Source organism: Natator depressus, chromosome 11 (assembly GCF_965152275.1).
Source record: "Natator depressus isolate rNatDep1 chromosome 11, rNatDep2.hap1, whole genome shotgun sequence".
Classification (NCBI taxonomy): Eukaryota; Metazoa; Chordata; order Testudines; family Cheloniidae; genus Natator; species Natator depressus.
In genome coordinates this window covers 59,093,088-59,107,168 of record NC_134244.1, presented here as the reverse complement: position 1 = coordinate 59,107,168, position 14,081 = coordinate 59,093,088, and the positions used below count along the sequence as shown (strand labels likewise).

General features: G+C 43.5%; 2 protein-coding genes across 3 annotated transcripts in view; one reads left to right on the top strand and one right to left on the bottom strand.

Moving 5' to 3' along the window:
* The window catches only part of CDK15 (cyclin dependent kinase 15), a 55,057-nt gene extending 47,765 nt beyond the window's left edge, over nucleotides 1-7,292 (bottom strand). Inside the window, exons 1-4 of the mRNA XM_074966884.1 lie at nucleotides 7,029-7,292; nucleotides 5,837-5,986; nucleotides 5,572-5,666; nucleotides 4,780-4,859 (exon numbers count right to left, since the gene is read on the bottom strand). Of these exons, the coding sequence (XP_074822985.1) occupies nucleotides 4,780-4,859; nucleotides 5,572-5,666; nucleotides 5,837-5,986; nucleotides 7,029-7,148 (445 nt within the window). The 5' untranslated portion in view covers nucleotides 7,149-7,292. The remainder of the gene's footprint in view (nucleotides 1-4,779; nucleotides 4,860-5,571; nucleotides 5,667-5,836; nucleotides 5,987-7,028) is intronic.
* Nucleotides 7,293-12,344: 5,052 nt separating this feature from the next.
* Nucleotides 12,345-14,081, top strand: part of ALS2 (alsin Rho guanine nucleotide exchange factor ALS2) — a 66,027-nt gene continuing 64,290 nt past the window's right edge. The window contains exon 1 of one of the 2 annotated variants that reach the window (XM_074967928.1): nucleotides 12,345-12,430. The gene's annotated coding sequence lies outside the window, so the exon portion shown is untranslated. Of the gene's footprint in view, nucleotides 12,431-12,632; nucleotides 12,819-14,081 lie in introns of those variants that run through there. The other variant, XM_074967927.1, reaches the window with a different exon arrangement.

Below are 14,081 nucleotides of genomic sequence, written 5' to 3'. Positions count from 1 at the left end.
TTCCCAGGCTGCACATGGGAGCTGCCACCCAATTTTGGGGCAAGGTTGACTTTGTGCAGAAGAGGGTTTGTAGTCACTTTCAAGAAGTACAATATCAGGGAGTTTGTGCTGATATCTATGCCAGTGTAAACTGGTTTAGATGTTAGGCAGGATTTCGCCAGTTTCTGTTTTTGAAAAGCATATTGGTTAATTCTCACACCTTCATGCTCCACAGAACTACTCTCTAATGAGTGCCAAGAGTGCAGTCATTAAGTTAACAGTACCTCAGCTGCATTTATATAACTTCAGCATGTTTTTATTGCTTGCCTAACCAGCTGGCAGAGCCACTGCAAGTATACAGCCCACTAGACTCGACTCTCCCCTGTGGGCATGCTTTAGCGTTTCTCACGCTAGGGATGGGCTGCAGCTGACAATCTCATTAAGGAAACTTCCCAACAGAATGTCTCTAGAATTTTGAATGGACATTAAATGCTAGAGCAATTAGTATTTATTGCTTGTAATACAGTCCAGTCCAGGGACCCCAATCAGTCCCATTGTGCTAGGCGCTGTACACACACATATTAACAGGCAATTTCTGCCTTAAAAAGAGCATTGACTCAACCATCAGATTCACAAGCCACATGTGGCTCAAGCACTGTGCATTCCAACTTGCGGGAGACATCACATGAAGTCCTAACTAGAACTGGGCAAAATTTTTCAGAAAACCCCTTTTTTTCTGAAAAATGCAGATTTGGGTTGACTGATTGAAACATTTCATGAATTTGTGTTGTTTGTGTAGCCAAATTGTTTCCATTTAAAAATATAAAACAAGTTGAAACATTTTTGAAATAAAACAGTTTACATTTTTACTTGAAACAACTTTTTGATTTGAATTTTACTTCAGTTTTATTTTTTTTAAAGGTAAACAATCCCATAAAAATTAACCTAAATGTTTTGTTCAAACCTAAACTATTTTTATTTTATTTTATTTTTCTACTTTTTGGGTTTGCCGAAAAATTTGAAAAAAAATTCATTTCAGGTTGAACTGAAATTAAATATTTTTTTGATTTGGCCGCTGAACCAAAAAGTTACTTATGCACAGCTCTCATCCTGACACTGTGGTGGTTAGCTCCAGAGGTTAAAATACCAATTTAAAATGAAACACAGACAGGTTAAATCTTTATGTTGGTAGCCAACTTAGGTAAGTGAAAATGTTTGGTTCATGGTGGTAGTTCCTCCTGTAACTTGCGCTGATGACCGCAGTACTTATTACTATAAAACAAGCTTGTTACACTCATCTTTGTATTCTGAGGTCTAGCTTGCCTGGCGCAGCAGAGACAGGCTGGCAGGGAGAGATTGCACAAAGTCTCAGCACTTTGTGCCTTGCTTAGGGGATAGTCACAATCAGGGTACATCTACATTGCAATAAAAACCTGCTGCTGGCCTGTGCCAGCTGACTTGGGCTAAGGGACTGTTTAATTGCCAGCAGGCGAGTGAGTTTGTGTGTGTGGTTTTTGGAGGGGGGTGTGTGTGGGGGGGGGGTGAGAAAACCTGGATTAGTGCTGGAAATGACCCACCTTGATTATCATGCGCATTATAAAGAGAGGTTTCAAAGAGGGATGGGCTATTACCAGCAGGAGAGTGAGTTTGTATGTGTGTCTGTGGGGGGGGGGGGGGGGAAGGGTGAGAAAACCTGGATTTGTGCTGGAAATGGCCCTCCTTGATGATCACTTTAGATAAGCTGTTACGAGCAGGACAGTGGGGTGGGAGGAAGTTTTGTTTCATGGTCTCTGTGTGTATATAATGTCTTCTGCAGTTTCCACGATATGCTATGCATCCGATGAAGTGAGCTGTAGCTCACGAAAGCTCATGCTCAAATAAACTGGTTAGTCTCTAAGGTGCCACAAGTACTCCTTTTCTTTTTTCTTTTTACGAATACAGACTAACACGGCTGCTACTCTGAAACCTTTAATTGCAGTGTAGATGTCTGGTTCACCCTGGAGCCTGGGCTCTAGGACCCTGCAAACTGGGAAGGTCCCAGAGCTCAGACTGCGGGCCTTGGTCAAATGTCACCACTGCAATTAAACAGCTCCTTAGCCTGAGCCCTGTGACCTAAGTCAGCTGGCACAGGCCAGCTGCAGGTTCGTAATTGCAGTGTAGACATATCCTCAGAGGCCTTGTTCTGCCTGAGGCTTGAGACAATAATAGCTTTCCCAATGGAGAGGGAGGAGAAAGGATGTATCAGAGGCTGCTGGCCTGCAGATCTCTGGTGCTCCAGAGATTTTGAGTCCAATTCTTGCACTCAATCAAATTGTGCTCAGTCCAGGACACCAAGAGGTCGGCAAAAGCAGCCTTTTGAGACTCCCTGATTCCAAGGCCATCCAGGGGTTAGTCGAGCCCTTGACATAGTGTAGTAAACTCAGGGCTCCTCTAAAAATTGTATCTGGATTCCTATGGACCAAATAAAGATGCTTTAGCCACATCCCTTATGCTTTGGAGGGGAGAGATATAATGCAACTACACTGGCTTTATGCTACCCAGAGATTCTTCTATCATGAAGGAATTCCCAGCTGGCCAGATCCTGTGGGTTTCCCGCCCTTTTGTACCAGTGGAGCAGCACAAAGGCTCTATAGTGAAATGAAGAATCAAGACTATTGTGTCCTGAGTTGGACATAGTGCCTCTTAGAGGTCTCAGTGCCTTTCAGCTGGTGCATCTCAGCATCCCTCTACTGTAGCATTACAGCCATAATTGTGCCTTAAGTATGTTTAATCCTTTTGAGGCTCTCTCAGATAAATTACCCCTTTGGCTGTTAAGTGTTTAGTGCCACTCCTTTAAGGTAACATAGAGTGCAACATGTTAATAAATCTAAAGCTTTGTTTAATGACACTTGCACTATTGACTTACATTGTAAATTTAAGATGTCAGATGTCACAAAGCTCAATACAACACATAAGAACTATTTAAAATAGATCCTTCTTAGGAACTTCTTAGTTTTATCTGAGTGAATGGAAATTAAAGGCTCTTGGCATTTCAATTAAGGCACCTCAATTAAGCAGCTCACCCTAAATTAGGGCAACCTGATCTTTTGAGTAAAGAACTAGCACCAGAGTTCTAAGCAGGTAAATGTTGGAGGGATTCTCTTCTAAAGCTTATTGTACTGGTAAGGTTCTTGTGGTAAGTAGATCAGCAAATGGTCCTACTTTGAGTGTCAGTGGCCCCATAATATGAGCTTCCCTGCAAATAGGGTCAGCTCGGTATCTCGCTTTGCTTTCACCCAGAATTGGGGTAAAGTGTCCACACCAATTCTGATCTTGTTTACATTGGTGTAAACCTGAAGCAGCTCCACTGACTTCTCTGCAGTTACTCTGGATTTAGACTGGTGTAACTGAGAGCAGAGTTTGGACCTCCTTCTCTGTTCTAGGGTTGTCCTGTGAATGCGGTTCCATCTGGTCTCCCCCTGCATACCACTGATGTGAGCATTGGCAAAATCAACCCCAGCTTTGAAGTGCAATTCTGAGTGGAACTATAAAACTGGAGTGTCATGACCCCTTCCATTTATAGATTTTACTTATATTAGACAATAGACTGGCAGAAAGGTTACATATTTCTACTTCTATTCTCCTCAGTGTAAAAAAGAAACTGGATTATATTTCCTTTGGGATCTTATACTAAAAAAGCAGCCTTAATGGTAGATTAAACAGGCAGTTTGGGAAATTATGTTTGTAGGGGCATCTAAACTGATAAGACAAAAAATCAGGAACTTGAGGAAAGACATAAAGGAAAGAAATCAAGAAAGCTGCAGACATTTAGCCCAGTGCTCTATGAGGTCTCATGTTGAGAAACATTTCTTGCCATGTTGAAATGGTGCATTTTCCCAAAAGTCAGCTGTATCTAAAAATGTCTGCCATCAGACCGGAATTTCTAATGCTCCTGATATGAACAGCCATCAGTATGATAATCTATTACATACAACATGCCATGTTAAAAGAGTATCAGGGTATCAAAGCCATCTCCCTTGTTCATATGCATGACACAATCCTTAATTATACGATCGCATGCTATTTTTTCTCCGCAGGCAGTCTTGTCTAGTGGTTAAAGCATGACTTTGATTGTCAAGAGACTTAAGTTGTTGTTCAATTTCTGAAACTAGCTTCCTGTGCAGCTTTGGGTAAATTACTCAGTCTCTTTGTGCCTCTGTTTCCCAGCTGTAAAATACTTAGTAATAATACCCTTTATATAAAGCATTTGGGATCTTCATCAAAAGTATTACTGTATTATTAAAGAATCACTGTCAACTCATATATTTTTATTGCCATGGACATTTTCAATTATCTACAATTGTTATTATTTATTATTGTAGCACCTACACATTCCAATTTATGCTAAGCACTGTTCAAACACAGTAAGAGTTGTTGTCTGCCCTGAAAAGCCTGCAGTCAAAATCTAAAGACAGATAAAGAATGCAAGAAAGGAAGTCTTATTATCCATGTTTTACAGATGGGAACCTGAGGCCCAGAGAGATTAGGTGATTAAGTGACACACAAATCAGACCCAGATGTCTAGAGTCCTAATCCAATGCCTTAATCACAAAACCAAACTTCTGCTTGTTCCTAAACCCACCAGTGGCAAACAGAATTATACAAATGCTCATAATAAAGTATAAGCAGAAGAGCAGAGCAGGCAAGAAAATAAAAAGAAGTTAGGAAGTTGCCAGATATGGAGATTTTAAATTAAAATACATGTTGAAAAATGATATTCCCACTCTCTCTTCAATGTTTGGATTGACTACATGTCCTTACCTTCTCGGATGGCAGTAAAAGGCACTCCTTCCTCTGTCTCCAGACTGATTACTTTCAAAGCCACCAAGTGGCCATTTATTCTAAAGGGTCAGAGTGAAAGGACATAAATGGACTCAGAAGGTGCCCATCAGTGCCTAACATGCCAACTAATACTAATTCACTTGGGACTATTCTGCGCTTTTCTAATAAGGCATTTAAAGGCTCAGTCCCGGACTCTGTCAAGGTCATGCTCAGCACAACTGTGAAGGGGCAGCAAAGGTGATTCAAAACCACCTTAATGGCTCCTCTAATCCTGGACAGGTTGGTGGCCATTTGGGCACTGGCACAAATTTGAGTTGGCTAAAATAGTCCCCTAAGAACCATCCTGTTGGCTAAGTGTCAGTGGAATGCATTGTACTTCCACTCTGCCCTCTCCACGTGTCAAAACACACCCTCCTTGCCTCCTGGCAGCACCCCACAATGAAGACTTAAGCAGCTTCACACCATCCGAGGATTCTGCTTTGCCAGGGGAATCTAGAGCTCCTCCTTTGGAACAGCTTTAAGATGACTGCACAGCTCTGATAGGGCAAAGCACCCTCCATCTTAACAAATAACTTCTCTGAGAAACTGAACGGGTCTCACAATTGTGTGTAATATCCCAGTAAAGGGAAAACAAAACCCTTTATTTGCTCCTCTCTCGTTTTGAATATTCAGAATCTTCTAATTTCAAATTCACTTCTGGGAAGGTCCGCTGGTTTCAGTGGACTAAATGAATGGCAAAATGGCAGGAAGCTCCCTCTGGAACCTGCTCACCTGCTAATCCCCTTGTAAACTGTAGAGTAAGAACCTTCATACAGCTTCTCCAGATTCAGGTAGGATGAGGCCGTTCCAAACGGGAGGCCCTGTCTCTGCTTAGATGAGGAAAAGGCATTTTTTTAGATCCTTTTCCCCCCCAGCAAAACAAAGGCTATTTGCATGACATCTGTACACAATGCTGGATAATTATACTGTGATTCATGGCTAATGATCATCTCTGGATAAACATCTTATAATGGCTGTATACATACTGCACACTCACCCACTGGAATCTCTTCACAAAATCCATCTCCTGGGAAGGATCGCTGTTACTCCGTGGTCTCTTTCTCCCAGACTTTTGTAGTTGGAGTGTTTGGAACCACTGTGATTGGAGTGAATCCATGGGATGTGGCACTCTGCTCAGATCTGGTAACTGAGAGGGAGGAAGCAAACTAAATCAAAGACAAATTCCTCCTACTTATTGATGATTTTCTCTCTTTTCTCCTCATTTTCTCTGATTTTCAGCTCTTGTTTTTTTTCCCATCTCCTTTCCCACACTCGTGCCCATCTGCTGATTCTCTAAGTAGCCATAATGGGATCAACTGTTTACATTTTACAGCTTTTGTATATGGTATAGCTTGCGAAGCTGATATTTAAGAATGCATCAGTAACTGGGCTGATTTACCCCTCTGTTTTGGCTGTAATCTGTTTGGGGCAGGGACTGCAAAGCAAATTCAGAAGAGAGGTTTACGGAAGTCTAAATTTACACCTTCTTCTGCTCCCTTCCCCCACAATTACCCTTCATACTGACAGGTTTCTGAGTAACAGCCGTGTTAGTCTGTATCCGCAAAAAGAACAGGAGTACTTGTGGCACCTTAGAGACTAACAAATTCATTAGAGCATAAGCACTGAGACTCTCTTACCACTATGTAACTGACACATTTTTATACATCATCTCTGACTTGACCCATTTGTCTTTTTATTGCTGTAAAACACCATGCAAAGTTATGACATTTATTTAATATGTCAACATTAAATAAAAATAATAATTAGTGGTGTGCAGCCTCCAAACACATATAGCACAACTGCACTGGGTTGGATGCCTATATACTATTTAATCCAGATGTAACAGGATTTCTAATCCACAGCAGGATGCCTCCTTTAGCAAGCTGTAAATCTTTGGCTCCCCTTTCTGTCTTGCACAGAGATAGCTGGAGTGGGACTTCTCCTGAAAACATCAGATGGAGGGAATTCTTCACAAGCTAAAGCATGGGGCGATTATAATTCCTCTCAGCAGGGAATCCACAAGACTAGAGCTGAGATAGCCAGAAGTCCTCTGTGTGGTTTCAATGGAAAGTTTGACCCTTAGTGAATTAGAAAAACACGGCAGACATTTCCGACTTCCAAACAGAATGGCAGACTCTGAGCTCCTTTATTTATCTCTCTGCTAAAACGCTGTCTGGGATACTGAATACCTCCATCATAGACTCCACTTCCACAGACTGGGTACTCTGGCTGCGTTGAGAGCCCTTTCTCTCTGAACAGCAACAGCATGATCCAGGTTTGAGAGCATTTACACACAGTGCTTCCCCCATGTTCTCCTGAGTTTGGTAAAAAAATATTATCTTAATCTCTTTCTTTCGACTCTCTGCTCCTCTGTTGCTAGAAGCGTGTTATGCCAGAGTGTTCATATGACTCACATGAGGTTTGTACCTCAAGTAGTCTCATGATTTCAGCAGTTTTCCTCCATCAGTCCAACACCCAATGGGTCAAATTCATCCCTGGTGTAACTCCATTGATTTCAGTTAATTTGGCCCAGTAGCTTCTAAAAACTGCCAATATTTATGTACAAGCTCAATGGGAAAAGAAAACCTCTGTTAATTCAATAGTGTTTTAATGAAGTAATTCAGTGTAATTTACCAAGTAATTAAATGTTCTGGTTCCCCCAGCAACAGTGGCTTGGTTTGCTTGTACATATATAATAGCTTGCATTAATTATAGTACATGCTGTGAGGTTTTATGCCATTTTATATGTACAGTGTGGGTGAGCTATGGTTTCTGCAGAAACTGTACATTTGAATTTCCTCACTTCTGTGCATCTAAGTTGTTAGCTATCATGTAATAATAATGTAGGCTTTGGGCACTGCATGTCCTTGTTTGGTTGTTTTTTTTGAAGGACAGAGCATGCTGTGATTGATGGAATATATTCTGGGCTATGAGCACAAAGTAGCTTTAGCAGAGTGATGAATCCAGCCCAAAATATATCCCATCAATTGTACATTGCATAATCAGTGCAAAGTGGCCTTAAACTGGCCAGAGAGAGGGTGAAGAATCTCCCCCTTTCATGGGAACCCTCTGCCAGTGGAAGTGGCTCTGCTGCCTCTTGAACCAACTTTCCCCCTCCCACCCAGCATATAGGGTGGGAAGAGGCATGTCATGGGTGTCCTGGGGGCAGAAGTTATGGCACACGGAAAGCAGGTATCTCATTTATATGGACTTCCCTTCCCAATCCAACCCAAGCAGTTCCCCAGTTAACAACCTATTGAACATCCTGTTTCTTGAGCATTTATCGCCTTTCTCTGTATCCTCTGACTCTTGTTGCTCCATTATGATCCTAAGTGTGTATGTTTGAGTCAGAACTTGTCTAGCTTAGGGAAATTAGAGAGGTACACCTGTACAAACCCCAGTGAATGGAAACTGCCTTTTAAAATACATTTAAGCATAAATACCAATGAAAGATGTAAATTTATGATAGATTAGATTAGATTGGATTAGAATTATTTCTCCGTGACACACTTCATACTACATCACAGGAAAAAAATCACTTTGTTATAACAAAAATGCTAATGTCACTTCTCCCAGCTCGCTGAAGCAGTGAAACGAACAAAGCATCACAATAGGTCTGTACTTCAAAGTACTGAATAAAAATGGAGTATTCAGCCCACGTAGCAGAGGTAGACTCTCTAATTTACTGTTATAATGATTACTGTGAGGGAAGGTGAGAGCAAATACTGGACTCCCTGTAACTGCTGCATTATGGCACCTCAGTATCTAAAGAAATGCTGCAAGGTAATATAAAAGACATTCTTGTCACTACACAAATAATTACACAGAAGAGCACATTATTTTAAAAACATTAAAGTGTTTTAAATATAATTTAAAAAAAAAAGGAAACAAAGAATGGTTTTGCAATTAATGCCCTGGACTGGGACTTTGGAAATTTGGGGCTTTATTCTGCTCCCATTGACTTCAATAGCAAAACTCCCATTGGCTTAGGTGTGTACCAGCATTCAAATACAGGGAGACATCTGGTCAAGATGATCCCAGAGCAGTGCAGATAACAGGTAATCAGACAGGTCAGTCCAGATATGAAGCAATGAGGTGTGGTATTGCTATGGAAGGAGTACCTAAAGTGGTATAATTAATTTGAAATAGGACTGCATCCACATGAACCTTATAGTGGTATAACTCATTCCAAAATATGTTGCTTCCAAAGTGGAGTAATTATATTTGTATATAGCAGGATAAGATGCAAAATAAGGTAGAAAAAGATTATTTGTGTGCAGATGCAGGTACTTACGCCAAAAAACCTAAAGAGATATTGAAAAATCTTTCATATGTAGACAAGGCCCTAGAGCAGACTCTTGTTGATTTTATGTAATGTTTAAATAAAAATAATTTAGTTGTTAATTACAAGCTGGCAGTGCCTTAATAAGAACAACACACTGTTTGTAAAGAGTAGCTTTCAATTTCCCCCCTAACTTACTTGTTATCCTTTCCTACCTCCTTGTTTTCAGTCATAGCCCCAAACCAATTAACTCTATAAACATAATAATTATCTTGTCATTGGACATGCCAGTGGACTCTCCCATAAGAGGTTGTGATAATTTGTGAGAGGGTTGGATCAGAGGAAAAGGAGTCAAGTCTTCTGGTCTCTGTTCTCAGGTGTGTCACTGACTTGTTGTGTGAGGTTGGATAAATTTCCTAACCTCTTTGTACATCAGTTTCTCCAGTAATAACACTTGCTATTTTGCAGGGGTATTATGAAGCTTAATGTTTATACAGTGCTTAGAGAGCTTCAGACGAAAGATGCGATAGAAGTATAAAGTATCCCTGTATTAAGGATGTTCTGTGAGTTGAGGAAGGATTGGGTCTTTTATCATATTTTGAAGGCTTCAGAGTAAAACACAGTATTGTTTAAACATGTTCAAAAAACATGTTAGGTCCCAAAATCATGAGATTAGTTTAAAAATAATGAGATTAGTTAAAAATTTATAAATATTGAATTATTTTCATTGGTCTTCTAGTTTTGAGCCTTTATGAACTTTTATCACATTTTGAAACTTTTCTTTGCACCCCTAAGGACTAGAAACTTACTTTTTTAAAAAAAACGAAAGCTCAGAAACGTTCTAGTCACATGACTCCAAGAGCTGGGACTTTAAGAATAAAACCAAATTTCATGAGATTCACAATAAAACCGTGAGAGTTGGTAATACTGAAAATATAACTTCTTGCTTCTCCTTTGACACACTGCAAATCTTGGAAATAAGGTGGGTGAGAGATTCAAGTTTCAATAATAATAATAATAATAATATGAAAAAAATGGTCATGACTTTGCTTCTTAGCATTTATTATATGATGTAACATACCCAATATTAAGTTTTACTTTTCCTGTACCTTCTCATGGTTTATATGGTAATGAACTGGAAGTGTGTATGTGCAACACTGCCCTCTACTGGATGGGATCAGAAATGATCCACTCTGTGTCTGCTATTACTTACCAGAAATTCTGGCTTTAGTAAGTGGTAGTTAGAGTCTTGCAATGTGACTTGAGTCTGATGGGACCTGACTACAAGTGTCGGGGTTGGGTCAGCCCTGAAAACAACCAACACTCTCAGGCAAAGGTTCAGTGGTCTCTTATCACCTCTTCCTGCCGGTGGGGTTGGCACGGTGGTCCAGGCTGTGTGAGCCACTCCTACTGGTCGCCACAACCTCACTGCACCTCTCACTCTGTAGCTCACACAATGCAGTGAGGTGGGGAGGCTGTCAGGAGTGGGGCATGCAGCTGCTGCTGAGCCAACCCCACAGGCAGGAGGCAGCAGGAAATGGATTGTGGGCACAGGACCTGGGGACCAGGAAGCCCCATCAGGCCAAGCCCCAAGGATGAGGTGGTGACCCTGAGAGTCTACATATTACATCCTACAGAGGAGGACTGTCAGGGTCAGGCTGGGTCTGAAAACAACTCGACACTCAGGCTTAGGTTGGGTTCAGGTCGTTTGTGGGCTAGTTGGAGTCGGGCTTTCAAATTAGGTCCAAGCAGACCTCTAATGGTAAGATAAATGAATATAGAGTTTGGAGCTCTTGAGATCTAAACCCAGTGCTGTCATCCACTCTCTGTGATCTTGGGAAAGTCCCTTTGCCTCTTTTTACCACCATTGATCCATGTGTAAAGTGGGAATAATAATGCTGAACCCCTTTACATCGATGTTGCAAGTAATACAAGTCCAGTGTTTTGAATGTGTAAAACTCTGGGTTTTACTGGTGTTTTTACCGTATGTGTCAAGTTCCAGTACAATGTTATAAAATGGTTTGCTGTAGTACAGAGGTTCTCAGACAGGGAAGCAGGCAGGGATCCATCAAAATTCCTAGGAGCATGCGGCGAGGCTTCTAATAATTCAGGAATTACATGGCATGACAGAGGAGCAGATTGGCCAAATTTGAACAGTATTATGACCCTGTGCACAAGGTTGCGAACCACTGACTCAAATCTCTCACTGACTGGCATTATCAGCACTAATACAGGTAAGGGTGTTTTTATAGTACCATTTGACTTGCATTTTTGAGTAATTTGCCTGGTATCTCCTGAAGAAACGCATTAGCAATGGTAAGTGGCAGTATCTGTCTTGCTATTGTAATGGGGGCCTTCAAGTTAAAAAGAAAAACTATGCTAAAATTGGGACATGATTCAAAAAAGGTTGAGAACCCCTTTCCTAGCACTACAGGAGTGAGACTGGAGTGGGGTTGGAGGAGATCCCGGCATTCTGAGGATGCAGAATTACCAACTCTCACAATTTTATTGCGTCACTATATCTGGTTGTTTTCCCGAAGTGCCAGTTCCTGGAGTCATGTGAATACGCAAGATTCTCAGTTTAAATTTTTTCTAACATTTCTAACCATTGTGGTGACAGAGAAAAGCTTGAAACATGACCCAAGTGCACCTCAGAGACTCAAACATCAGAAGGCAAATAAAAAGAACCCTGAAGTTTTGAGGGGCTTGACATGATTTTTGAACACGTGGTTGGTTGTGGCTGGCAATGTGGGGGATGCCACCTATGCAGGCCGAGGCCTGGGAGGCAGGAGGATGAGGTGGGGTGCTATGGGGCGATGTGGCTGAGGCCTGCCCTGTGCTGGTGGGTGCTGACCAGTGCTTGGGGTGCAGGGAAAGGTGCATTTACCCTGGCTCTATGGGATCGGTCTAATGTTAGGGCTGTGCCGTTCCCCTGGGGGAGGGGGGGAATGCCCCTAGCACCACCGCCTCTCCACCCCCTCATTGCACCGTGCGGGTGGGGGAGGCAAACCATCCCCACGCGGTCCGCTTTGTGCTAACTCTTCCTCCCCGGCGCTCACATCTCGGACGGTTCTCTAACGCCCCTCACACTAGTTTGTCCCAAACGGACGCCCGTCTACGCGCTCAGTCCAGCCCCCGCCCCTCAGTTCGACCTCTTTACCAACCCGCCCTGACGCGGAGGGAGCTGGCGTTAGGCTCCACCCCTTTGCCCCCGCGTGAATCAGCTGATCTCTGAGCCCCAGAAGCCGGCGGCGATCCGGCTGTTAAGGCGAGAGCGGCGCCAGGTGGAGTGGTTCCCGGCCGGCTGAGGTAGCGCGAGTGCCGGCTTCAGTGAGGAGGGAGCGAAGGGCTGGAGCCCGGCTGGGAGTGAAACTTGAGTCACGTGACGCGGGGGGGGGGGCCGAGCCGCTCCAATCGCCCAACCGCCTCATCCGTTCTCCAGGGCGCGCAAGGCCCCCATCGTTCGCCGTCCGCCTGCCCGTGCCCCTCAGAGCTCCGCTCCGCGCGGGGACCGAGAGCCGGGGGGCTCTTGCCGTGGCACGTTCCCCGCCTGTGCGCGTCTCCCTCACCGACCGGGTCCCTGGGACGTGACTGCCTGGGAGTGCCAGGTGCCGGCTGGGCACTCAGCGCCTCCCCGCAGCCCGGAGCGCTTTCGGCGGGCGGGCGGGCGGGGATGGTCCCCGGCCACCCCGCTGAGGTGAGGCTGCCTCAGGCCCCTGCATCGTCTCCGAGGAGGGCAGCGGGTTGGGGTCTAGGTGCAGGTGACTTGCCAAGGGGGCTGGTGGCGTCTCGGTGTGGGGGAATAACTAAGGCTGTGAGATACACGGAAGAAAGGGGCCAGGGGCCCCGCCGGGCAGTGAGATGCAGCAGCCGGCCGAGCAGCCTCTGGGGCGGGAGTTGTGGCAGCCCCTCACGCAGTTAAAGCTGGAACGGCCGGAGCGCTGGGCTGGCCAGTGGCTAGCTCACGGGGTGGCAGTAGGTCCATGGACCAGTCCAACCTCTTTGGGTCGCTGTGTTGAATTCAGCTCCCTCAGGTGTTAAGTGAAAGTTATCTGGCGGCTGTTCAGTCACCTGTGTAAAATAAGTTTGGTAATGTCACTCCAGTTCCCAGAGGATTAGTGCCCACCATGAAGGGGTGGGGGGAATCCAGCTTGACTGGTGCTCATTTGACAAACGTGTTGATAATGTCAGAAGACAGACCATGGATTGCTAAGTAGTAGTATTTATTAAAGGTGGCTCTTCCAGGGCCAGGCTGAAGTGTGCTTATGGAGGAGCATGCACTATTCTTAATAGTACTGTGTGGGTGTGCTTTTTTGTGACCAATTATATGGCATAAACGCCAGATGAAATACATGCACAGATCAAATATCTTAATTTAAAAAAAAATCAAAAAGGCGTAAGGGTGCACAAATCTAATTTCTTTTTTTGTTCGTCAGTGACTCCCACTCACATGCTGTCAAACAAGGGACTAGCAATTCTAGCCTGAATATTTTATTGAAGGTTTGTTTACTCCTCCAATAAACTCTTTCCCCTTGTGTTGGAGCTGTACTATTGCTTTTCAGCATTTCAGCCCAATTACCAGATTCCTCCTGATATTAAGCTGTTCACATCTTCTCTGTTTTTTCTCTTCTCTCTTCTGTGTCTAGATGTTCCTCTTTTTTTAAAAAATTCTTTATTTTAGCTGGTCTCTCCTCCTCCCTCCTACCCTGTTTTTGGTTTGCTAAAATCTTCTTTTTCCCCACTCTGCTTACCTTTCTACACTAGGTCTCCTAGGATCACATTTCTAAAGGCCATATATCAGCGCTGTCTGCAGTTGCTATTACAGGTTCACCTGCACTGGTGTTAGCAACATTGGGAGCCCTAACATAGATGGACCACCTGCTGCAGCCCTGCTTCATTTTAAACATTATGTCATTTAACCTGGCTTAGGGCAGACCTAATTGGCACAGTGTTAAAAACA